This window comes from Cnephaeus nilssonii (genome assembly GCF_951640355.1).
Source record: "Cnephaeus nilssonii genome assembly, chromosome: 10".
In the NCBI taxonomy this organism is placed as follows: domain Eukaryota; kingdom Metazoa; phylum Chordata; class Mammalia; order Chiroptera; family Vespertilionidae; genus Cnephaeus; species Cnephaeus nilssonii.
The window spans coordinates 30,076,246-30,099,882 of NC_137081.1; the positions used below are offsets into that span (position 1 = coordinate 30,076,246).

Consider the following 23,637-nt stretch of genomic DNA (forward strand, 5'->3'; position numbering starts at 1 on the left):
CATTGTCACCTCTCAGGTCATTATGCCTTGGATCAAACTGGGTAGTTTGTCCATGCTCTCTGCTCCGGGCTGGAGGTAAAAGCTGAGGCAGTCATTGTTCCAGACTGGAAGGACATCAATTCATTCCAACGATACCTAAGGTTCAGAAACCTTGACCCAAAAGCCTAACAATAGTGATCAGCATCCATGAGTCTCATTTGTTATGACAAAAAGGATAAACAGTTACATGGTCCCATGACAGAGTCAGCAAGACACATGTGGGGATGTGCCCAAGGATGTCCCTAATGAGGCATTATATAGGTTTTCCTATTGAAAGGGAGAACATGGGCAAGAGACACATTGCAGCTTAGAATTTCCTCATGCATGTGACTTTTGTGTCTCTTCTTATATTAAATTGATAAATGCAGAGAATTTACAAACTGGGGTATAGTCCAATTCACCTAAGCTCATTGGACCCAGAGATGATATTCGGACTGTTATGATTTGTAACTTTAGTAGCAGACCTTTTTTTTTTTCTAATAAGATGGTATTGTGATTAAGGCCTCTACATTCTTATAGCAGTGGAACTCACAGAAGCACTGAGAATGAGATGAGATATTTAAAAATTGGGATCTGCAACACTGTGGTTGTCATTATCATACTCCCTGGCCATTGGATATCTAGGTATGGAAAAAAAGCAGAATCCATGTTCACTTCTGGGCTCCTGGGTGAATTATGGGTTCCTTGGTGAGATGGGAGCTAAAAGAGGAGCAGATTACAGACATGAAGACAATGAATATAGTTAGGGACAGGGTGGATTTTAGACTTGATGAAAGACTTCTATCTGGAGATTATGGAAAATAGAGTGTGGAGGTTTAGGGCCTCGGAAGGAGACCAGAGAAACAGGTTTTAAAGTCTAAGGATAAGTAAGGTAAGCATGGTCATGGTAGCAGTGAAGGAGTGGGGGATGTAGGACAGAGCCCCAAGGAATTCCAACATTCTAAGTGAGGAGCCTTCAAGAAGAGGCAGAGTTTTAGAGAGGCGGGGGGAGGGGGGATCCAAGGAAGTAGAGAGTCAGAGAACAAAGCATAAGTTTCTAGAAGGAAGAAGTGGAATGGCACTTCCTGTCACCTCCCCACTTCCTCATCACCCACCAGCATCTCAACCACCTATCACTGAGTGAGCCAGTCCTCAAGTCTGTGCATTATTTTATACCTACGCTGTCACAGGAGAATGTGAATTCCTCCTTCTAACCCATTGTGTAGAAAAGATATTTTCATCTAAATGTAGAGCTGTTACCAACACATTGGATGAGACATTCCCCCACCACAGAGTTCTCCTCAAACAGTTATCTTTCTACTCAGGTGGAGCCAAAAACTTCTGGATATTTCTCCATCACAGACACATGACCCTCATACATAGAAATTTAATATGTAAAGATTCACATGTTTTATCATCCACATAGATTATCAGCCACACACACACACACACACACACACACACACACACACACACAATGAAAAACATGATTTTTCTCACCTCCCAATGGACTCATTCCTTGACCAATTCTTATTTTTGTCTATAATTTCTACCATCTTCAGTGTGTTTTTTTCAATCCACAATACTTAGATGCAAACACTGTCAAATTATTGACTTCACTAAATGAAAGTAAATCTGGCTGAAGGACCTGCATATTAAAATTGTGGAAGACCCAGCATCATTCAGTTTTGTGGATTCCTCCATCTTTCTTATATAGAACAAAGCTCCAGATCATCCATGGACCCAGTGGTTGTCATTATCATACTCCCTGGCCATTCAGAGATGGCACCTCCACACCTTTCATGCCAAGCTGAGTTGAGGCATCTTCCCCAGCCTCCCAGAGCTAAAGAGCTCGGTATAGCCTGACATTTACCTGGTCATCTATGCCCAGGGTCTCTCCAACCCAGAGGTACTGTCACAGGCCCAGGGGCCCTCCAGGCACAGAATCCATAGTCCAGTAATACCTTCCCTGGCCCTTAAACTCATGAGGAACTTATGGTTGAGAAAATGAGGTGCAGTGATATCTCAGGAGTTTATTCCATCATATTAAATTCTCTGTAAGTCACTCTTTGATGAGTCAATTTACATGATGCAATATAGACAACCAGATAAGACACTGTATTTCTGAACCATATTTTTCCAGAAGAATAATGAATTTCTCAGATTATCTTTAATTCACCCTTTTTGTTGCTACCCGAATCTCTGTCTCCATAAGGAAAACTTTCCGACTGAATACAGCCACTTCCTCCTGAACTTCACTGCAGACCAAAATGTCTTCTTCTAAAATCTCTGCTCAGTGTTATTCTTTAATATTACAAGTTTCACCTTGGTACAAGCAAAATCTGTGTGTTCTAGAGTCCAATGATGTTGTCCTTCTGGAATCTCACTGATCCCAGTGATATCTACATTATCTCCCTTTCTAGCCAGAAAACTCAAATATATGTGAGGTGTGCCATAAAGGAGGAACGCTATTTTGCTGTGATACTTGTTCAAGATCCTTTCATGAGGCATGCCACATCCAACATATCGATCCTGACAGGTTAGTGACACTTGGCCCCTCTTGCCCTTCCTTCTTGTGGTAGAGCTCTTCCCACCACCCACACTCAGCCTACAAAGTTTATCTGGTTGTATGTGTCTTGATGCAGAGGGAGCAGGGTCCTTAAGTATCAGGATCCAGAAATATGATCCAGAGCTATTTAACTGTGCTGGCAGCAGTAGATTCATGGGAAGTGAAAATTCCTCAAGTGGTTTTTAGGTGGAATAGAAAGAGGTGTCACCACCACCTCCCCTGCTTTGCTCCCTAACCCATGCTCTTTGATGGGATGATGATACCATACATTAGCTGCTGGTTGGAAGCATATACCACCTGCCTTGGGAACATCTCAAAGCTGGCAAAGCTGGGGCTGTGATGAGTCCTCTGAAAGCCATCCCCACGGTCTACCAGATCAGCTGACACTGGGTGACAGGGTCCATAATAAGACTCATGAATCCTGAGGGTGAGTCCACTGCTGCATTTCCTTTGCTGTAAAATGCATCCTTGGTCAGAGGTGATGGTACGCAGGCTAACATGGAGATTGGTAAGGCATCTATAAGTGGTGGTGTGGGCAGAGGATGTCTACCAGGAATGTGTGTATCCCCATGAGGACAGAGCATTGCCCTCCATAATGGGAAGAATCTAACGTAACCCAGCTGCTCTCAGGTAGCTCCCAGGCAGTGGTGCCACCTCAGGGATTTGGCATAAACCTCTCTAGTCAGTCAGGCAGTCTGCAGAGGCAGAAGGCAGATCCACTTTTTTGTTGAACCCACAGATAGTCTCCATCCCTGAACCATGGACACTGTGTAATGGGCCTCTTTTTTTTTCCAATTACAATTGACATGCAACATTATATTATTAGTTTTAGGTGTATAACATAGTAAATAGACATTTATATAATTTACCTATTCATATCCTAACTAAGTCTAGTACCCATCTGGCACCATACATAGTTAACATAATGTTACTCTTTTCCCTATGCTATACTTTACATCCCCATGACCGTTTTTATAAGTGACAATTTGTACCTATTAATTTGTAAGGGGCTTCTGAGAAAGGACTGAAGTGGCCCAGGGGAGAAGCTAAATGATATCTCTAAGATGAATCATTGTATCCACCTGATTGTGGAGAGCCTCCCAGCACAGAGAACCTGGGAGAGAGGGCTCTAGAGGCAAATACAATATCTGACACTCTGTGGGTAGGGTTCCTTCTCAAGAAGTCTCTGCAGCACAGATTCTAGGTATAGATATGGCAATGCCACTGGGGAGGATGCCCATGGCTTGTACTCTGTGCTTATTCAGCAAAATTGAGAGACAAGAGCTGGTTTCTGACTTTTCCTATGGCCTGATGGTTCATCAAGGCCCAATACTTTGGTCTTTATGATACTGGTTGCCAATACTCAACTGTGGCAGACAGGGATCGTTACCATACTTACAGTGGCTCAATTGGGAACCCTAAGTTTTGAAGTGAATGAGAGTCCATCACCCACTATGGCACCTAACTCAGCAGAGGGGTGTCTTTGGCAATTGAGTCTAATTGGGACTCTAGTGTGGAGCGGTTTCCAAGAGAAAAGTTGGCTTCAAGGTGGCCCTTTTGAGGACTCAACAGCTGCAGGAACAATGGCTGCTTCACAGAGAACCTGCCCCTGCTCACTCAGGAACCCATGTCCTGCCACTCAGGAACCCATGGAGTTGCATCTTCTGCCAGATAAAGGTTATTCAGGAAAGGTGCCCAAAAAGTCAACCATGTGCTCTGGAATCAGAAGTCCTAGAAAGGAAGATGCTGCATGAGGAGCAGTTGGTGAGTTGCAACGGGAAGCTGAAGCCTCCTCCTTTCTGTTCAATTGAGAGAAGAATCAGTCTTGCAGGGGCTGGAGGAATGGTGCCCAGAGGCAGGCTGCTGTGCTTTTTTCTCTGTGCTTTGATCACACCTAACACCAAAATGTGTATCCAAAAGAAATCCCGTTCTGTGTTTGTTTCAGAGTCCATGGGTTTGGGTGTTGTGCATTCTGCCTGAACATGCATAGCAATTCATTCTCTCCAAGCTGCTTTTCACTTAAGATTTCTTATATCTTTTGCAGAAATGTGAGTTACTCCTCTTGAATGTCTGTGGCTGGTCAAAAAGCTCCTTTTTTACCCCAAAACCATATTATGTAAGTAACAGCAACAAAGTCCCAAACTGACATTTGTCAAACTTGTGTAATGACTGCAATAGGTACAAGTTGCCATTGTCATTGCCTTGTTGATAGATGTCTCAGGCAATTTAGTCAGCCCTTAGCAGCTTAGGCTGCTATAACAAAGTACCACAGACTGGGTGGCTTCAACAACAGAAATTTGTTTCTCACAGTTCTGGAAGCCGGAAGTCCAAGATCTGAGTATCAACATGGTCAGATTCTGATGAAAGCCCTCTTCCAGGTTGCAGACTGACAACTTCATGTTGTGTCCTCACATGGTAGAAACAGGGAGAGAGCTCTCTGGGGTCCCCTTATAAAGGGCATTAATCCTATTCATGAGCACTCCACCCTCCTGACCTAATTATCTCCCAAAGGCCCCATCTCCTAATACCATCACATTGGGGGTTAGAATTTCAACATCTGAGTTGGGGGAGGCAGAGGGGACATAAACAGTCATAGCAGTGAGAGTCTATAGAAAGTAGACTTGGAAGCATGCCAATAGCCTGCCCTTTGACACTTTCATCCACAGAGTAAAAAGCCACCTCAGAGCCTAAAGAAGTGCATGTGGTTAAACAAAATCAGAGAAAAGCTGGCTTCCAAGTTGTACCTCAAAGTGAAGGAGTTTGTGCAGGACATGCGCCTCATCTTTCAGAACCACAGGTCAATTTACAAGGTAAGTGGCTGTCCCTGCATCCCTTTTTCTTTTGATTAAGTCACTTTGCCTTTCCTCTTCTTATATCAGGTAAATGTTACAACTCCCCTCATCATGTGGCAAGCACACACAAGTAAAAATTCTGGAAGGATTCTAAAAGCCCTGTGGTCTACAGAGGTAAAAATATAATAATCAACCAGAGGTGCCATTGCAAACACTGTCCTAGGACCTCAGAGTCTGCTCACTGCTAGATAGCCAATTTTCTCCCAGAGAACAGTAGACTGCAGACCTAGTCCCTTCCACAGGAAACAGAAGTGCTTTTTAAAGGCAACCAGTGTTTGTCTTCTGTAAAGGAAGATACCAAATCAAATTTCTCAAATTTCAAAACCTTGGATATTTTTACATCCAAATCTCCTAGTGCTAGGTCAAAAAGTTAACAAGGCCCTAGCCGGTTTGGCTCAGTGGATACAGCGTCAGCCTGCAGACCAACAGGTCCAAGGTTCGATTCCAGTCAAGGGCACGTACCTCAGTTGCAGGCTGCTCCCTGGCCCAGGCCCTGGTCAGGGCTCATGAAGAAGGCAACCAATCAATGTGTTTCTCTCACATCTATGTTTCTCTCTGTCTTTCCCTCTCTCTTCCACTCTCCCCAAAAATAAATAAATAAATAAATAAATAAATAAATAAATAAATAAATGGAAAAATATACTCGAGTGGAAAAAATAGCTTCGGGTGAGGATTAACACACACACACACACACACACACACACACACACACACACACACACGTTAACAAGGATTGCCTCAAGGGGTGAGAATGAAGGGAGAAGAAGGCACAATAAATTTACTGTAGACATTTCCATACCACTATATTGTTGCAAATAATATGGGCTGTGCTCAAAACTCAAATAACTTCTATTTTGTCAAGTTAAATCAATCAATCAATTTCTGTTGAAGAATTAAGCTGCAGTATAGTACTATTTTTGTTTCTCTGTCTTACAGATAAAGGAAAAATGATCAAGCTATCAGGGAACATTAGCTATTCTTTTTTTTTTACAGAGAGGAAGAGAGAGGGATAGAGAGTGAGAAATATCAATGAGAGAGAAACATCAATTAGCTGCCTCCTGCACACCCCCTACTGGGGATGTGCCTGCAACCAAGGTACATGCCCTTGACCGGAATCGAACCTGGGACCCTTGAGTCCGCAGGCCGACGCTCTATCCACTGAGCCAAACCGGTTTCAGCAACATTAGCTATTCTTAACTGGATAAAGACTCACTTGACATTTGGGGGTGACCTAAAATGAAGATCTTGGCTACCTGAAACTTCGGGAGTCTAAGCTCATGGGCAATGGCTAATGTTTTTCTCTTTGCTTTTTCAGGGCCACAAATTCATCATGCTGGGATTACAAGTAGAGGCCATGTTTGAAAGAAACTTCAAATACATTTTTGGAATTCAGTAAATCAGCAAGAACAGTTCTCAGTCCAAGCCCATTACTTTGTGATTTTTGTCCATTTCTGTTTCCCCCTTCAGAGCCTCCAATAGTACATGGTCAAGTGCCCGTGGTCCCGCTGACCATTCTGCCTAATGATATGCAAAAACAATCATATCACACTTCTTTTTTCAAACTTATTTTGTCATTATTTCAGCTCATTTATTTTTCTAAAGAAAACGTAAAATTGCTTTGTCCAGATCTCTTATTAAATAAATTGGAGTGAAATTTACAATAAAAATATTGAGTCTTTCTATAAAGAATCATATCATGTGTTTTCATTTATTTAAATTATTTATTATTTTGTTAGGTAAAGTTTTCTCTCCTCTCCTCCTCCTGACATAGAACTTACTCATTTCTTGCTTTTTCTTTTTACTGTCAGGTATTTTATACTATTTCTTATTATTATGAAAGTGACCTTTTTCCCATTACAGTTTCTTACTTATTGTTGCCTGTTATAGAAAACTACTGTTATTTATATATTTTGGTAAAGCCAGTGTTATTTATATATTTTGGTTACTGATTACCGTAATGAATACTTTTTTGCCTTTTACCCCGTGGCATCAGGAAGCACATAGTATACCATACTGTTTCCAACATTTAATTCATAGAGTCAGAATCCTAATTGGTACAGCTGATAAAAGCATTCCTCACGCACTAAAACCTCTGACCGTTCTTGGTTCTGTTGGGGAATGGCTCTGCCATGACATCCTGGTGACCTTGCATGTCTCCACACGGGCCACATAGGCAAGACTTAAATGCAGCTGATCTGCTTTATGCCTTGGAAGAATGCCCAGTGATTTTTCCAAAACATGGAGAGCGTGGGAGACTTGTGAGGAGCTGCTACAAACCCATTTTCCATTCATCGACTTATCTTCCAGACGCTATCATGACTCTCTCCTTTCGTTCCAAGTTCTGATGAGGTCTGAGGCCTTCTGATTCTTTAGGGCACAGCTGTAGGCTATACAACTGCTGGCTGCAACATGAACCATCACTCATGTTGCACCATAAGGCATCCACAATCCCTTTGTTTGGGTACAATCCTATGGTACAAAGGACATGGGAAGCTGGTACCTTTGCTTTTCTTCCTTTTGTTGTCTATGTAAGTATCAAACTGTCTGAATAGTAAAAGAGTGTATCATTTCTTTACCAGTCAAATCTTTTAGCTTTGCTTGACAGGTTCTCAGACCCAAAATATTCCAGTTATAGGAAAAAGAATACCACATATTGGTAGCTGGTTCAGAATATACACTATACCATTCAGAAAAGTACCTCTGCGGACCAACAGGTCCAAGGTTCGATTCCAGTCAAGGGCACGTACCTCAGTTGCAGGCTGCTCCCTGGCCCAGGCCCAGGTCAGGGCTCATGAAGGAGGCAACCAATCAATGTGTTTCTCTCACATCTATGTTTCTCTCTGTCTTTCTCTCTCTCTTCCACTCTCCCAAAAAATAAATAAATAAATAAATAAATAAATAAATGGAAATTATTGTCTCCAGCCTCAGAAATTATTGTCTCCAGCTGGCTCCAAATTTGAGTCTCCAATACACCATGTCACCATTCAATAATAAGATTTTGTTATTGGAATAGAAAATTTTGAAGATTAAATGAATTTATGAATGTCAAATGTTCAAAATCATGTCTGAAACACATGAATGTGTCATCGTGGCTACACATAGTAGGGATTCTATATTTAAAATGTTAACTCAAGCAAAAGGCAGCAATTCTCATTGTCTATTCATCTAGTTCAGTGATGGGCAACCTTTTGAGCTTGGTGTGTCAAACTTCGCCAAAAAACTGAGCATAACTCGGGTAGTGTGTCACTTTGAGGAAAAAACATTATTTTGCAAATGTTTCATCCTCAGGAACAGCAAATGTTTCATCCTCGGCATGCGGCAGCCTCAGCGGCCACGTGTCATCAGAAATGGCTACGCGTGTCAGTGCTGACACGCGTGTCATAGGTTCGCCATCACTGATCTAGTTGATGGAAATGGAAACAAATGAAGGCCATAAAAACCAAGGTTGATATGTTTCCCAGCCCTTCCCAAAGAGACCAATGTTTATTTTCCAAGTTAATGGTGCTCTGGGAAAAGGAAAATACCCATATCCTTAAAGGATTATTGAACAAGAATCCTCAGCTCATTCTAGAGGCCTGAAATGCCATAATGACCTAACAGAAGAGGTTAGGTGTTAAATGCAATTTCTACCTCATAGTCGATTTAATCAAAAACATTTCTTATTATAATTGATGGATTTAGGGATGATTCAAAAATAAACATGTCTGGAGCTCTGTCTCCCTTTACTGATGTTATGACTGTAAAAGGATGGTCACCTAAATAAGTAAAATGTTCAGAGATCCTGCCAGAGAATACATTTTCTTTCTGGGACTACAGTTATCTAGAAAAATGGATAAATTCTATCACAGACCAAGCAAAATATTTTATCCTTGAAGCTCTTTCTTGTAGCATAGTCTATTTTCAATCCTTTAGCTCCTAATCAATTTATATTTTTTACTTAGGTTTACAGTCTGAATTCTGACTGGGGTTTTTTTTTTTTCCCCCTTTTAACTTCTTTTTGTGTGCTTTGTTGGGTTAGGGGGATTCAGTGATGCATCATTATCTAGAATTGGTGGTTTTTCCAGTCTATCATTTATTATTTGTAGCAGAGACAGTAGTGCTCACCAAATATTGCATATATCCTCCAAATTTTTCCATTCCCTTGCATTAGGACTGGCTGAGTGACTAATACACTTACCAATGGGCTATGATCAGAGGTGGCAGTGTCATTTGCAAACTAATTCATAGGAGAGCAGTGAGAATTCTCCATGCACATTGATTATGGAAACCTGGTTTTGAGAGGACAGAGCCCAGAGACTGAAGCAGCCTAGTACATGTATTTACTAGCACCTCAGAGGGGCTCCCAGGTGCACTGTGGGCTTTGAGTAGGCAAGAAGTAAACTTATTTGTGTAAGACAGTGGAACTGAGACTGTTTATTGTCACCACACAAGCTAGCAAGTCCTGACTTATTTGGTACTGAAAACAACAGAGAACACTTGTAGGAGTGAACTTTGGGTTTTGGAGAACTCTGTGCCAGGAACTAGAAACAAAGGCCAAATACATATTTTTTTTTATTATAGGCATGCTATCTTGTTTCTATTCTGATGTCAACATACAACACATGTGCAATAAACAGAGCCTTGCCTCCCACATTTCCCGAGAATGGGTTCCCATGGTTAAGTGAACCATGGTCTATGGAGTGCACTCAAAGTAAAATGTATCAAGCCCAGCTGGTGTGGCTCGGGTGGTTGAGGGTAGGCCCATGCACCAGAAGGTCGCTAGTTTGATTCCCTGTCAGAGCACATGCCTGGGTTATGGGCTCAATCTCCAGTAGGGATGGTATGTAGGAGGCAGTTGATTGATGTTTCTCTCTCACTAATGATACTCTCTCTCTTCTTCTCTCTGAAATCAATTTTAAAAAACATTATTTTAAAAAAAAAAAAGTAAAACATGTCAAGAAACAGGAGCTCTGAATTCAGATGCCAGATGCTCTGCAGGCCCAGGCAGGCCATCCTCACACTCCTCACCAGGTCCACATCTCCGTGCTGATCTCTGGGCTTCTGGAGGCACTTCCTGCCCACTGGATTCACTGCTGATCACTGCACAAAGGAACAAAACCCCTGAGGAGTCTCCAGGTGGGGCCCATGAGGCAGCAGAAAACCCTATAATAAAGGGACTCCAGGAGAGACCCAGCAACTTGCAGAACTTCTAGATAGGAATGTCCCTGCACCAGACGGTCTGTCTTCCCAGGGAATCCTGTGGCCTGCAGGCTAATGGTGCTTCAGTCACTCTCACTGGTAGAAGCTCCCTGCACTGAGCAACAGTCTCCCTCTCTTGCACTATCACCACCTCACCCCACTCCACCCCCGTGCTCCCTCGACCACCTCCTGTCACATCCGCTGTGACATACACAGTGCCATCACATGACAGACTCCCTTAGCCAGCCTTACCAATTATTTCAGGTGCTTGGTCACATGCTGGCCTTGCTTGCTGGCCTCCTTTGTTCATCTGGGGGGGACAAGATGAAATTGTCTTCTGCGTATCCATCAGACCCACAGCACAAGATTGCACTAGATTTTCATGTGTGGATAGCTCTGCCCCTAAAATAAATAGAGTCATGAAGAATCTTTATCTGTCTCCCTCAAAGAGCCTTGTGGCTCACTTTCTTCCCTCTCTCCCCGTGTCCCTTGAGAGGCTTACTCTCATGAGGAATCTCACCTCTCACCTACTGCCTACCTCTGTATTTGTGTCTTTCTCTCTCCGTTTCTCAAGTGCTTTTCTTTTTACCTTGAATCTACCTTTTGGTTTTTCTCTTTTCCCTTTACCTGCTATTCTCACTCACTAACTGATAATAATCTTGGCTGGATTTGTGTTTATTCATAGGTTAGGTTCTTTTCCACAAAGGTAGCTTATTACATATATATATAAATGTAATTTTGAGAACTATTTTGTAAAGTTTTCCTATAAATATATTAGTAATGTAATGCTTGCTAAAACACATGATCCCCTTTAGAGCACAGAAATATGAGGACTTTCCTGAAAAATGTTAATTGAGCATTTTTTTTATTGATTTAAGAGAGGAAGGGAGAGGGAGAGAGAGAGAAACGTCAATGAGAGAGAACCATTTATTGACAGCCTCCTGCACACCCCACTGGGGATCGAGCCTGCAACCCGGGCATGTGCTCTAATGGGAATTGAACCATGACCTCTGGTTCATAGGTCAAGACTCAACACTGAGCCACACTGGCTGGACTTAATTGAGCTCTTATTATGTGCCAGTCACCATTCTCAGGTCAGAGGACACAGCAAGTACAAGACAGACGAGGTCCCTGGCTCAAAATCACAGTATGGATGGCACAAACTAACTGCATTATCACGATGAAGTGTGAGTATCATCCCACAGCCAGTACAAAGTGCTCTGAGAACATACAGACAGAGGAATGAATCCCACCCTAGAAACAGAAAATGGCTTTCAAAAGAAGTGTCGCCGAAACCGGTTTGGCTCAGTGGATAGAGCGTCGGCTTGTGGACTCAAGGGTCCCAGGTTCGATTCCGGTCAAGGGCATGTACCTTGGTTGTGGGCACATCCCCAGTAGGGGGTGTGCAAGAGGCAGCTGATCGATGTTTCTCATCGATGTTTCTAACTCTCTATCCCTCTCCCTTCCTCTCTGTAAAAAATCAATAAAATATATTAAAAAAAAAAGAAGTGTCATATAACCAGGAGGTTGCCAGATTAGGGAGGGGGTGAGAAGGGAAATAGACCTAAATAGAGGACAGAGCATGGGCAAAGACAATTCAAGTAAATAAAGGAAGTCAGCATGACTAAGACTTGGAGTGAGAAAACAGAGGCTAAAGAAACAGGAGGTATCCTATAGCCTGTGGCTTTGGAAGCTTCAGGAAGGAGATTGACTTAATCTCAAGTGTCCTGAATATCACTGGAGTTTAGCTAGGACAGCGGTATGAACACATCCACACTTCCGTCACCTCCATCAGCTGATGTTCAAAGGAAAGTTTTCAGAGATCTGATTAGCATCATGGCATTTGCTATGGAGAAATGGTCAGTTTGAAAATACTGCCAAGGTCAAGTCTCAGAGCTGGGTGACCAATGGGGTATGAGGGTTAAGGAAGAGGAGGACTTGGGAGGAGTCATCCTGAGTTTCCTGCTTAAGAAAACTGGACAGGAATGAGGAAAGTGTCCCTAATAGGTTTGGCTCAGTGGATAGAGCCTCAGCCTGCAGATCAAAGGATCCTGGGTTTGATTCCAGTCAAGGGCACATACCTTGGTTGTAGGTTCTGCCCCAGCCTGGACCCTGGTTCGGGTGTGCAGGAGGCAACCAATTGATGTATTTCTCTCACATCGATATTTCTCTTTGTCTTTCCCTCTCTCTTCCACTCTCTTTAAAAGATAGATGGAAAAGTATCCTCAGATGAGAATTAACAAAAAAAAATTTGGGCGGGGGTGGCAAAGGAAGAGGAGAATGAGGACCTGGTTTCATGGAAGAAGATGATGAGATCCATTTTGGAAGCATTAAATCTGAAGTTCCTGAAGGATATCCCAGTGAGATGTCCTTCAGGCTCTTAGATAAATCAGCTGAGAAGACAAATCATCTGGCCATATGGATTGGGAGTCATGGCTATAAATGTTGACAGAAGACATAGGTGGCTAAGCCAGTTTGGAGAGATGTTTATTTAATCTGAACAGATTACAAATGTCACTTTGAAAAATGGGGACACTTTACCCTGAAAACTCATTGTTAAAGGGGACAACCCCCTGTATCAGCAGCTTGTCCAATGACTCTCCCTCAAATTTTAAATATTTCAATGTCTCCTCTCTCCTTCATCACATTGCCCTCTCCCACTTTTTCATTCACCCTCACTTAACACTCTTCTTCATGATTTCTTTTTGCCTCTCCTCCACTTTCTCTTTTCTTGGTATTTACTTTGCCCCCAATGTTTCTCTTTCCATGTAATTTTTGTCACTGTCCCTCTTTAGGGTTGTCAGTTTACCTTCTCTCTGCTGTCTCCTTCATTTCCTCCCCTTTGTCTCTGTTTCTCAAAGGTTTATGTTGACCCTCTGTCTGTCTCTACTCTCCTAATTGTTATCTTCCTATGTACTGGCTTTGTCCCTCATTACTACAAGTCTCTTCTTTTGACTTTGGCCATACCACCAGAGCCCCTTCCCCCTACCTTCTCCATCTAAAGGTCTTCCACAATCATCTCTCCTACTTGTCAATCTGATAATCACACATATTATTTTTATGTTCCTATGACAACTTCTGATGATTACATATAAAATTACTTCCCTGCCAACCCTTCACCAGCCTGGGAAAGTTTTGGATCTCCTGTCCCTTTAGGTAAAACTGGGCTCACTCCTATTACTCATGATTTAATGGCCCACTCTATCTTTCTCTTCTATACTTATTCTCCTCACATTTTCTACCCAGAGAACCTTCCTCCACTGAAGAGTTTAGCTTTCTTTTCTGTCTTGCCTCTGGGTCAGGACTAGGGTGAAATAACGAAGGGACCTAAGGTGCCAAACTTAACGAGGCACTTACTCTTAGGTTTGTGCAAGTGAATATCTTTTTAAATTATGTACCCTAAAAAGACTAAGTTTCAGCATGAAAGCAGTGGCTGTAATTGGTTACAAACCCAAGGCTTTGCCTGGAATATCATATTTGAGAATGATGCTCATTTAATCAGAAAGACATTATACTTTTAAGGAACTAAGGTTGACTTTATGGAGCCATTGGGAAACAAGTACCAGCCTTATTGGGAGAATGGGCCTTGTACCTGGCTTACAAAATTTCCAGCCTTATAGTTTTCTTCAATATCCAACTACAATCCTCCAATCTAATGTTTCAAAATTTTCTTCTACTCACCGGACTCAGCATCACCAAGAACTAAGACTTGACTGCTCAGATCCCTACCAGACTCTAGGTTGCTTTGCAGGTAGCCTTTCCCTCACAATCCAAAGAAGCACTGTGAACTGAAGCCTGGTGATTTGGCATTGACCTTGAAGGAACCATAACTGCAGCAGACCACGCATGGGGTTGCAATTCTCCCTGGACAAGTGTTGATGGACACTAAGGAAGTCCAAAACAATGGGTCACCCATGCCCTCGGATGGGAGGTAACTAAGACTATGCATAAATCACCAAGAGCATAGACATCTTAACTTCAAGGAATTCAATTATGTAAACATAAATGATACTGAGTATTGAAGACATGGTGCCACAAAAAACAAATAAACATAAAACAAGGGACTCAAGAAGTGGTGCTATACAATTTTCTACAGCTTATATCTGGTGTCCACTGGCTAGGTAATTCTCTCTCTCTCTTTTTTTTAATCCTCACCCAAGGACATGTTTTTCATTAATTTTAAGAGAGAGGCAGGGAGAGAGAGAAACATCAATGTGAGAAAGAAATATCAATCAGTTGTCTCCCCTCAGCACCCCAACAGGGAGAGGGGCAAACCTGCAACCTAGGTATGTGCCTTGATCAGGAATCAAACCCCCCATTTTGGTGTACAGGACAACACTCCAATCAACTGAGCCACACTAGCCAGGACTGGACTGGTTAATTGTCAAGGTTCAACTCCTGGCTCTTGACTTTAATACAACATTTGTACTATTATTTCTCTATTTCAGGCATCCCTCTTTTAAGATGTCTAATCTCTTGGACCCTAAAACAAATGTCCTTTGCCACCACCTCTCAACTAGTTTTATAGGAACAACAGCAGCAAGAATTCTGGCAAGACTATTTCTTAGGCCCTGCTTCATCCCATTTGGGAGGCTTATGCTTACCTCTGAGTTGTTCAGTAACAAACAATATTCATGTTGAAGAAAAAGAGAGATTGACTGTTACAGTGATGGTTAAGAAATCTCCCCCACCCTTTGGTGTTTCAGAAATGACAAACCAGCTAACACTCTCCTCAGAGTTTCATCTCCATTCTGCCTCATAACGCCCATAAAACTCTAAGATGACTCTCTTGTTTACCTGCCTCTATAAAACTTCAGGCTCCCTTCCTTTTCTTTGAGATGGTCCTTATTAATGAACTAGAGGCCCGGTGCTAGAAATTTGTGTACAGGGCGGTGGGGGGGGGAGGGGGGTTCCCTCAGCCCAGCCTGCATCCTCTCCAATTGGGGACATCCCTCTCGCAATCTGGGACCGCTGGCTCCTAACTGTGCACCTGCCTGCCTGCCCAATTGCCCCCAACTGCCTATGCCTGCCAGCCTGATCGCCCCTAACTGCCCTTCCCTACCGGCCTGGTTGCCCCCAACTACACTCCCCTGCTGGCCTAGTCTTGCCCCCAACTGCCCTCCCCTGCAGGCCTGATCTTGCCCCCAACTGCCCTCCTCTGATGGCCAATTTGGTTCTGATTGGTCAGTTTCTATGCCAGTCAGTGTCAAAAGCTCCACCTCCTAGGCAGCCATTGGCTCCCCACAGCACCCACATTTGGTTCTGATTGGTCAGTTTCAATGCCAGTCAGCATCAAAAGCTCCACTTCCAGAGGCCATTGGGGCATAGGATACAAAGGAGACAGAACTGAACCTCACATCACCCTGTTTGGCCCCGGAGGATGGCTGGTTAGCCAGAGATGGGTAAGATTCCTCAGGGAAGGAACAACCTAAGACAGGCACAGTCGCAGAGGGGCCATCAGGAGAGAACTTGGGGGTCAACAAAGGTGGGGCACAGACCCTTACCCCCCCCAACTTTGCAGGGGCCTGAACCTTCACCCCTTCTGAGGGAGGTCTCCTGCCCCCATGGCTGCTTTGCTTTCCATGCACAGCTCAAATCAGGACCCAGGTAACAAACAGAGACTTGGCCGACAGCAGATGCCCTCTCACTGCAACAAGACTTGTTTGAGATGTCTTGTAGCCATGGTGTGGGGAAGTGGGTCTTTGATATCCAAATCCAGCCTAGAACCAGGAATGCTCAGGGCCTACTCAAGAAGGCAAATAATCCTTTCCACTAATATACACAGGGTAAAATAAGATTGTTGTTAGCGTGTTGAATTTGACAGTAGAATAGTAGTCAAGTCCTCAGAGTAATTTAAATTAACTAATTGAAACAAGCGAATATTCTAGAAAAACTGAATGTACTGTACCAAAAGCTGTTCTTAAAGTGTTAACAAAAATTTTGATTGGCAATTCATCTCATGGTAAAATTGCGTAACACGTAATGAACCTAAAGCAGTCATATTTTAGTGCAAAAAATTAAAATGTAAAAGCTATCAAGACTACATTATAAAATTTCCAAAAGCCTCTTAATATTTAAATTTAAAAAAAAGGGGGGGAGTGATAGTAGAAGAATATCATGTAAGAAAAAATATCCTGTAAGTAAATTACATATAGAAAATTTTTACTTTAGAAAATTAACTTTCATTTGTAATGCTAACAGCAAGTCACCCAGGTAAAACATACATGGTGTCAAAACAAGCCAAAGGAAATCGTCTGGGCAAAAAATGAAAAAGGATCGCAAGTCAAATTTATAGAAAAAGATTCCTTTATTAACTTTTGGTCGAGAATATGTTTGTATATTTTCAGAAAATAACTCCAAGACCATGTGGATTCCTGCAACAGAGAGAAATTGACAGGCGTGCTCCAGCCATGAAGACAGAAGAGAAACAGTCCAGAGATGGAAGATGCTGACGACACCTTGCCATACTAGCAGACAGCAGCTGTGCATCGCTGCAGGTTGCCCAGGACCAAACCAGAGAAGGTCGGACCTGCATTACCACCATTTGTCCACCATCCAGAACTGAAATATCATTGCTGACATGTACACATAAGGAAATGTTTGACATTGAAACTGGGACTCAAAAGAACTGTTGGCCCAGAAAGAAACTCACTACAGACTGATTCATTTGCCTCCCAGCAAATAACCATTATGGCTTGTCTCATTTTCAGTTCTTATAAGTGTATTTCTTGTATCACATGATCTCACACATCTAAGGCAAATAATGAACAACATAAGCTGAAGAACAAAAACAGACCCGGAGACAGGGAAGCATTGACCAGACTGTCAAGCCTCGGAGGGAAGGTGGGGGAGGGTGGGGGAAAAGGGGAGAGATCAACCGAGGGACTTGTATGCATGCATATAAGCCTAGCCAGTGGTCATGGACAACAGGGAGGTTGGGAGCATACGTGGGGAGGGGTTCGGGATGGGAATAGGGGGATGAGGACAATTATATGATACCATAACCAATAAAGAAATTTAAAAAATAAAATAAAAAGCTCCACTTCCCAGGCAGCCATTGGTTCTTCACAGCACCCACATTTGGTTCTGATTCGTCAGTTCCTATGCCAATCAATGTCAAAAGCTTCGCCTCCTAGGCAGCCATTGGTTCTTCACAGCACCCACATTTGGTTCTGATTGGTCGGTTCCTATGCCAGTCAGAGTTTCTGGGCCTGTCAATGGGACCTGATCAGAAAGGCGGAGCTGATCAGCAGCCCTGGTGGAGGCCTGGAGGGAAATGGAGGCAAGGCTTCTGGCCAGCCTGGGAGAGAAAGAGAGAGGCAAGTGCTGATCAAAAGCTGCCTCAGAGGCAATGGATCAGTCCCTGCTTCTCTCTTCAGGCCTCTCTCTGGTCCTGATTAACAGCCCCCTCAGTAGTCAGTGCTGGGGCACTGCACTTGCAGTGGAAGCAGTCAATGCTGGGTTGCCATAGCAACCCAGCGCTGACTGCAGGACTGACTTCCAGTTGGTCAAGCCTCGGTCATTACTGGTCATTATGACCCAGGGTTTTTATATATTAAGATGTTCTCCTTATTGCAATAGCCTGAATAAAATAATCTCCTTAACTCAAAAAAAAAAAAATGTGCCCTAAGCCTCTCACATCTCTCAGCCTGCTTGCTTCCCTCACACCTTAGAAAGTAGCCAGAGACTGGGCACCCACGTGTGTGTGTGTGTGTGTGTGTGTGTGTGTGTGTGTGTCCCCTCCTCCCTCCACATGACGTAACCAGTAATCAATCACAGTTACCTTGTTCACCATTCAGCAGTAAGCTGAGCAACTCTTATGACTCTTTTTTTATTCCAAGAGCTTTGGATTTACCATGCACTTAAGAGATATCAAAGGAAAGGAGAGACTAGGGCCAGTGGCCAGGAAAAAGGTTAAGGTGTGACCATACTGAGCTCTGAGATTGAAACTAAAGTCAGCTGCACCTTGTAAAGAAATATTGCCCCGGGGAGTTGAAGATGGCTGATGACAGAAGGCAGACTGCAAGATAGTGCGTGAGTAAGAGAACGAAAGGAAAGTGTGTGATTGCATGGGGACTGTTTATTTGTGAGTTGAGAGACAACTATACTCCAAGGGACTGTTGGGGATTGCCAGACAGGGTTCCTCTGACCGGGCAGCCTCCACTGCTGCTGAAATCCCTCCCAGAGCAACTGGCTCTGATGCGGAGACCATGCCATCTTGAAGGGGAGAGTGGATGTTATCAGAAGCCTAAAAACCCCGGGAATCTACAACAACTCCCAGCGAACAGCTGCAAATCCGGGAACACTGGTCCCCAAGCAGCGTGAACACACGGATTCAGAGGAGCTCTGCACCCTCTCACGGAAAGGTCAGATTTTGCCTAGCAAAAGGAGAGAGAACTATATTACCAGACACCCGGAGAAAAGTGATCATGGGGAGACAAAGAAACAGCCCACATATGAAAGAAAAGGAGGCATCACCAGAAAAGGAAGTAAACGAAATGGAGGCAAGCAACCTGTCAGAGAAAGAATTCAGATAAATGGTCATAAGGTGGCTGAAAAGAATGGAAGACAAATTCAACAATATGTGTAAGAACCAAGAGGAAATGAAAAGAACCAAGAAGAAATGAAAAATGACATCGCTGCTATAAAGAACTCAATAGAAAGCATCAACAGTAGACTAGAAGAAGCAGAGGACCACATCAGTGAGCTAGAAGACAAGGTAGGAAAAAATACCCAAGCAGAGCAGCTTCTAGAAAAAAAATTAAATTAAAAAGCACGAGGCGAGCCTAAGGGAACTTTGGGACAACATGAAATGAAACAATATCTGCATAATAGGGGTGCCAGAAGGAGAAGAAACTGAGCAAGGAATAGAAAACCTGTTTGAAGAAATAATGACAGAAAATTTCCCTGATATAGGGAAGAAAAAACTCACACAAATCCAAGAAATGAAATGATGAACAACATAGACTGATGAACAAGAACAGCATTGATCAGACTGTCAGACCTCAGAGGGAAGGTAAGGGAGGGTGGAGATAAGGGAGAGAGATCAACCAAAGGACTTGTGTGCTTGCATATGAGCCTAACCAGTGATCACGGACAACAGGGGGGTGGGGACATCTGTGGGGAGGGGTTTGAGATGGGAATGGGGGGAATGAGGACAAATATGTGATACCTTAATCAATAAAGTAATTTAAAAAATTACTAGACTTAATAAATGAATTCCACAATGTAGCAGGATACAAAATTAACACCAAGAAATCTATGGTATTTCTATACACCAATAGTGAACTTACAGAAAGAGAGACTAAAAAAGCAATCCCATTTACCATCGCACCAAAAAAATTAAGATACCTAGGAATAATCCTAACTAAGGAGGTAAAAGACCTCTACTCAGAAAACTACAGAACACTGAAAAAGGAGATAGAGGAAGACATAAACAGATGAAAGAACATACCATGTTCATGGATTGGTAGAATCAACATCATTAAAATGTCCATACTACCCAAAGCAATCTATAGATTCAATGCACTCTCCATTAAAATACCAACGACATATTTCACAGACCTAGGAAGAACTCTCCAAAAATTCATCTGGAATAAAAAAAAAGACCTTGAATAGCTGCAGCAATCCTGAGAAAGAAGAACAAAGTAGGTGGGATCTCAATACCAGATTTCAAGCTGTATTACAAAGCCACTGTTCTCAAAACAGCCTGGTACTGGCACAAGAACAGACATATAGACCAATGGAATAGAATAGAGAACCCAGAAATCAACCTAAACCACTATGCTCAATTAATATTTGACAAAGGAGGCAAGAGCATACAATGCAGTCTCTTCAATAAATGGTGTTGGGAAAATTGGACAGATACATGCAAAAAAATGAAACTAGACCACCAACTTACACCATACACAAAAATAAACTCAAAATGGATACAGGAGTTAAACATAAGATGGGAAACCATAACAATACTAGAGGAATCCACAGGCAGCGAAATCTCAGACATATGCTGAAGCAATTTCTTCATCGATACTGCTCCTAGGGCAATGGAAACTAAAGAGAAAATAAATGGGACTACATCAAAATAAAAAGCTTTTGCACAGCAAAAGAAACCATCAACAAAACAACAAGAAAGCCCACTGTATGGGAGAACATATTTGTTAATGTTATCACCGATAAAGGTTTAATCTCCAACATTTACAGGGAACTCATACAACTTAATAACAGGAAGATAAATAATCCAATAAAAAATGGACAACAGACCTAAATAGATACTTTCCAAAAGAAGACAGAAGGAAGGCCAAGAGACATATGAAAACATGCTCAAAGTCACTAATTATCTGAGAGATGCAAATCAAAACGACAATGAGGTACCATCTCACACCTGTCAGAATGGCTATCATCAACAAATCAACAAACGACAAGTGTTGGCGAGGATGCAGAGAAAAAGAAACCCTCATGCACTGCTGGTGGGAATGCAGACTGGTGCAGCCACTGTGGAGAACAGTATGGAGTTTCCTCAAAAAACTAAAAATGGAACTCCCATTTGACCTAGTAATCCCACTTCTATGAATATATCCCAAGAAACTAGAAACACCAATCAGAAAGGATATACGCACACCTATGTTCATAGCAGCACAATTCACCATAGCTAAGATTTGGAAACAGCTTAAATGCCCATCAGCAGTTGAGTGGATTAGAAAACCATGGTACATCTACACAATGGAATTCTACACTGCTATAAAAAAAAAGGAATTCTTACCATTTGCAACAGCATGGATGGAACTGGAGAGCATTATGCTAAGTGAAATAAGCCAGGCAATGAAAGAAAAATACCACATGATCTCACTCATTTATGGAAAATAAAGGACATTATAACCTGATGAACAAAAAGATAGATACAGAGACAGCAAAGCATCGAACAGACTGTCAAATTACAGCAGGAAGGCTGGGGAGTGTTGGGGAGGGGGGGAAAGAGATCAACCAAAGGACTTGTATGTGTGCATTTAAGCACAACCAATGGACACAAGACACTGGGGGGGGTTGGATGAGGGCATGCGACAGGGGTAGGGGAGGCTGGAGGAAGCTCAATGGGGGGGGGGGGAGGAGATATATGTACTAGTATTTGTAATACTTTAAACAATAAAATAAAATTTAAAAAGAAAAAGAAAACAGAAAAAAAAATAAAAGAAATACTGCCGCTCCAAGAACGCCACCTCAAATCCAACCAAGCCCCCTTTTTGCCTCTTTCTCTTCCTTTTTCAATTTTCTACCAGGGTCCAATCTCCAGGCATTGCTGCTTCTATCTAGGAAGGTATCTCTGCATCTGGCTGCCACTGGCCTCTGTCTCCCTGGCTTCTCCTGTCCCTGCTTTTGTCTTATTCTTTCTGGCGATGCTCTCCAGCTCAGTCCTTGATATCTCTATTTTCCTTCCCAGGTATCCTCCCCTCACCTCCCCACCTATATGTCAGGCTCCCTTCCTGTTCTCTCTGTCTTTGTGATTTTCCCCACTTAACCCACAGAAACAAAAGATACACTTTTTATTTTTATCACTGTCTTCTGGCAGTGGGAATAGGGCGATGGGAAGTGACAGCTTAAAGAATATGGGTTTCCTTTTGAGGGGATCAAATTATTTTGGAACTAGATAGAGGTTATGCTTGCACAATGTTACATACTTTTAAATGGTTGATTTTATGTTATGTGACTTTTACCTCCATTTAAAAAGGAAAGAAGAACAGAGGCTCTGGGTTCAAAATGCCTGGGTTCATCCTTGCTTATTTGAACCCAGGCCAATCACATACATGGTCTCTTGAGATTTCAGTTTTCTTATGTGCATAATAGGCACGTAAGTGATATTAACCTTTTTGTTTGTTTGTTTGTTTTTTACAGGACTGCTCCAGCCATGAAGACAGAAGAGAAACAGTCCAGAGATGGAAGACGCTGACGACACCTTGCCATACTAGCAGTCAGCAGCTGTGCATCGCTGCAGGTTGCCCAGGACCAAACCAGAGAGGGTCGGACCTGCATTACCACCATTTGTCCACCATCCAGAACTGAAATATCATTGCTGACATGTACACATAAGGAAATGTTTGACATTGAAACTGGGACTCAAAAGAACTGTTGGCCCAGAAAGAAACCCACTACAGACTGATTCATTTGCCTCTCAGCATAACCATTATTGCTTGTCTCATTTTCAGTTCTTATAAGTGTATTTCTAGTATCACATGATCTCACTCATCTAGGGGAAATGATGAACAACATAAACTGATGAACAAAAACAGACCCAGAGACAGGGAAGCATCGATCAGACTGTCAAACCTCAGAGGGAAGGTAGGAGAGGGTAGGGGTAAGGAGGAGAGATCAACCAAAAGACTTGTATGCATGCATATAAGTCTAACCAGTGGTCACGGACAACAGGGGTGTGGGGCATGCATGAGGAGGGGTTTGGGATTGGAATGGGGGGATGAGGACAAATATGTGATACCTTAATCAATAAAGAAATTTAAAAATATATAAAAATAATAAAATAAAAAGAAAAAAAGATACTAACCTTTAAATGCAGCTGTGAGCACTAAATCCACAACTACCAGATAGATGTTCAATCAAATGAGCTCTCAATAATGTTATTTTTATCCCTTCTTGCTGTCTTTCATTTCCTCTCTCTCTCTCTCTCTCTCTCTCTCTCTCTCACACACACACAAAGTGCCCACATCCCTTTTCCCACACCCCTACGACTTCCTCTTTTTTCTATATGAGGGCCTTTCTTCTTGCATATTTCTGTTCTTAAATAACATCCCCCACATTTAAATCTGTCCCTTCTTCCATCCTCAAGGTTGATGTTGACTATGGGCCCATAGTTCTTAGCCCTTCACAGCTTCACACTGACGGTCTCCTATGGAAACTCATAATTTATATACTTGAGATCTTAGTCCACCCTCCAGGTTACTGGGCAGAGAGTCTCTCTCTGCCACCTCTTGCTAATACCCTTGGATTCCACACAGAATCAGGTCATTTTGGAAT

General features: G+C 42.5%; 2 protein-coding genes across 8 annotated transcripts in view; one reads left to right on the top strand and one right to left on the bottom strand.

Annotated features, from left to right (window-relative positions):
* The window catches only part of LOC307106285 (cell division cycle 5-like protein), a 71,634-nt gene extending 64,550 nt beyond the window's left edge, over window positions 1-7,084 (top strand). For 4 of the 6 annotated variants that reach the window (XM_079782636.1, XM_079782637.1, XM_079782638.1 and 1 more), the window contains 5 exons: window positions 2,442-2,557; window positions 4,231-4,351; window positions 4,632-4,703; window positions 5,254-5,397; window positions 6,755-7,084. In XM_079782636.1, the coding sequence (XP_079638762.1) occupies window positions 2,442-2,557; window positions 4,231-4,351; window positions 4,632-4,703; window positions 5,254-5,397; window positions 6,755-6,835 (534 nt within the window). In that variant the 3' untranslated portion in view covers window positions 6,836-7,084. Of the gene's footprint in view, window positions 1-2,441; window positions 2,558-4,208; window positions 4,352-4,631; window positions 4,704-5,253; window positions 5,398-6,754 lie in introns of those variants that run through there. The other 2 variants (XR_013814105.1, XR_013814104.1) reach the window with 2 other exon arrangements.
* Window positions 7,085-10,213: 3,129 nt separating this feature from the next.
* LOC307106296 (nuclear body protein SP140-like protein) overlaps window positions 10,214-23,637 on the bottom strand; it is a 29,990-nt gene continuing 16,566 nt past the window's right edge. For both annotated transcript variants that reach the window (XM_079782667.1, XM_079782668.1), the window contains exons 5-6: window positions 10,870-11,019; window positions 10,214-10,518 (exon numbers count right to left, since the gene is read on the bottom strand). In XM_079782667.1, the coding sequence (XP_079638793.1) occupies window positions 10,373-10,518; window positions 10,870-11,019 (296 nt within the window). In that variant the 3' untranslated portion in view covers window positions 10,214-10,372. The remainder of the gene's footprint in view (window positions 10,519-10,869; window positions 11,020-23,637) is intronic.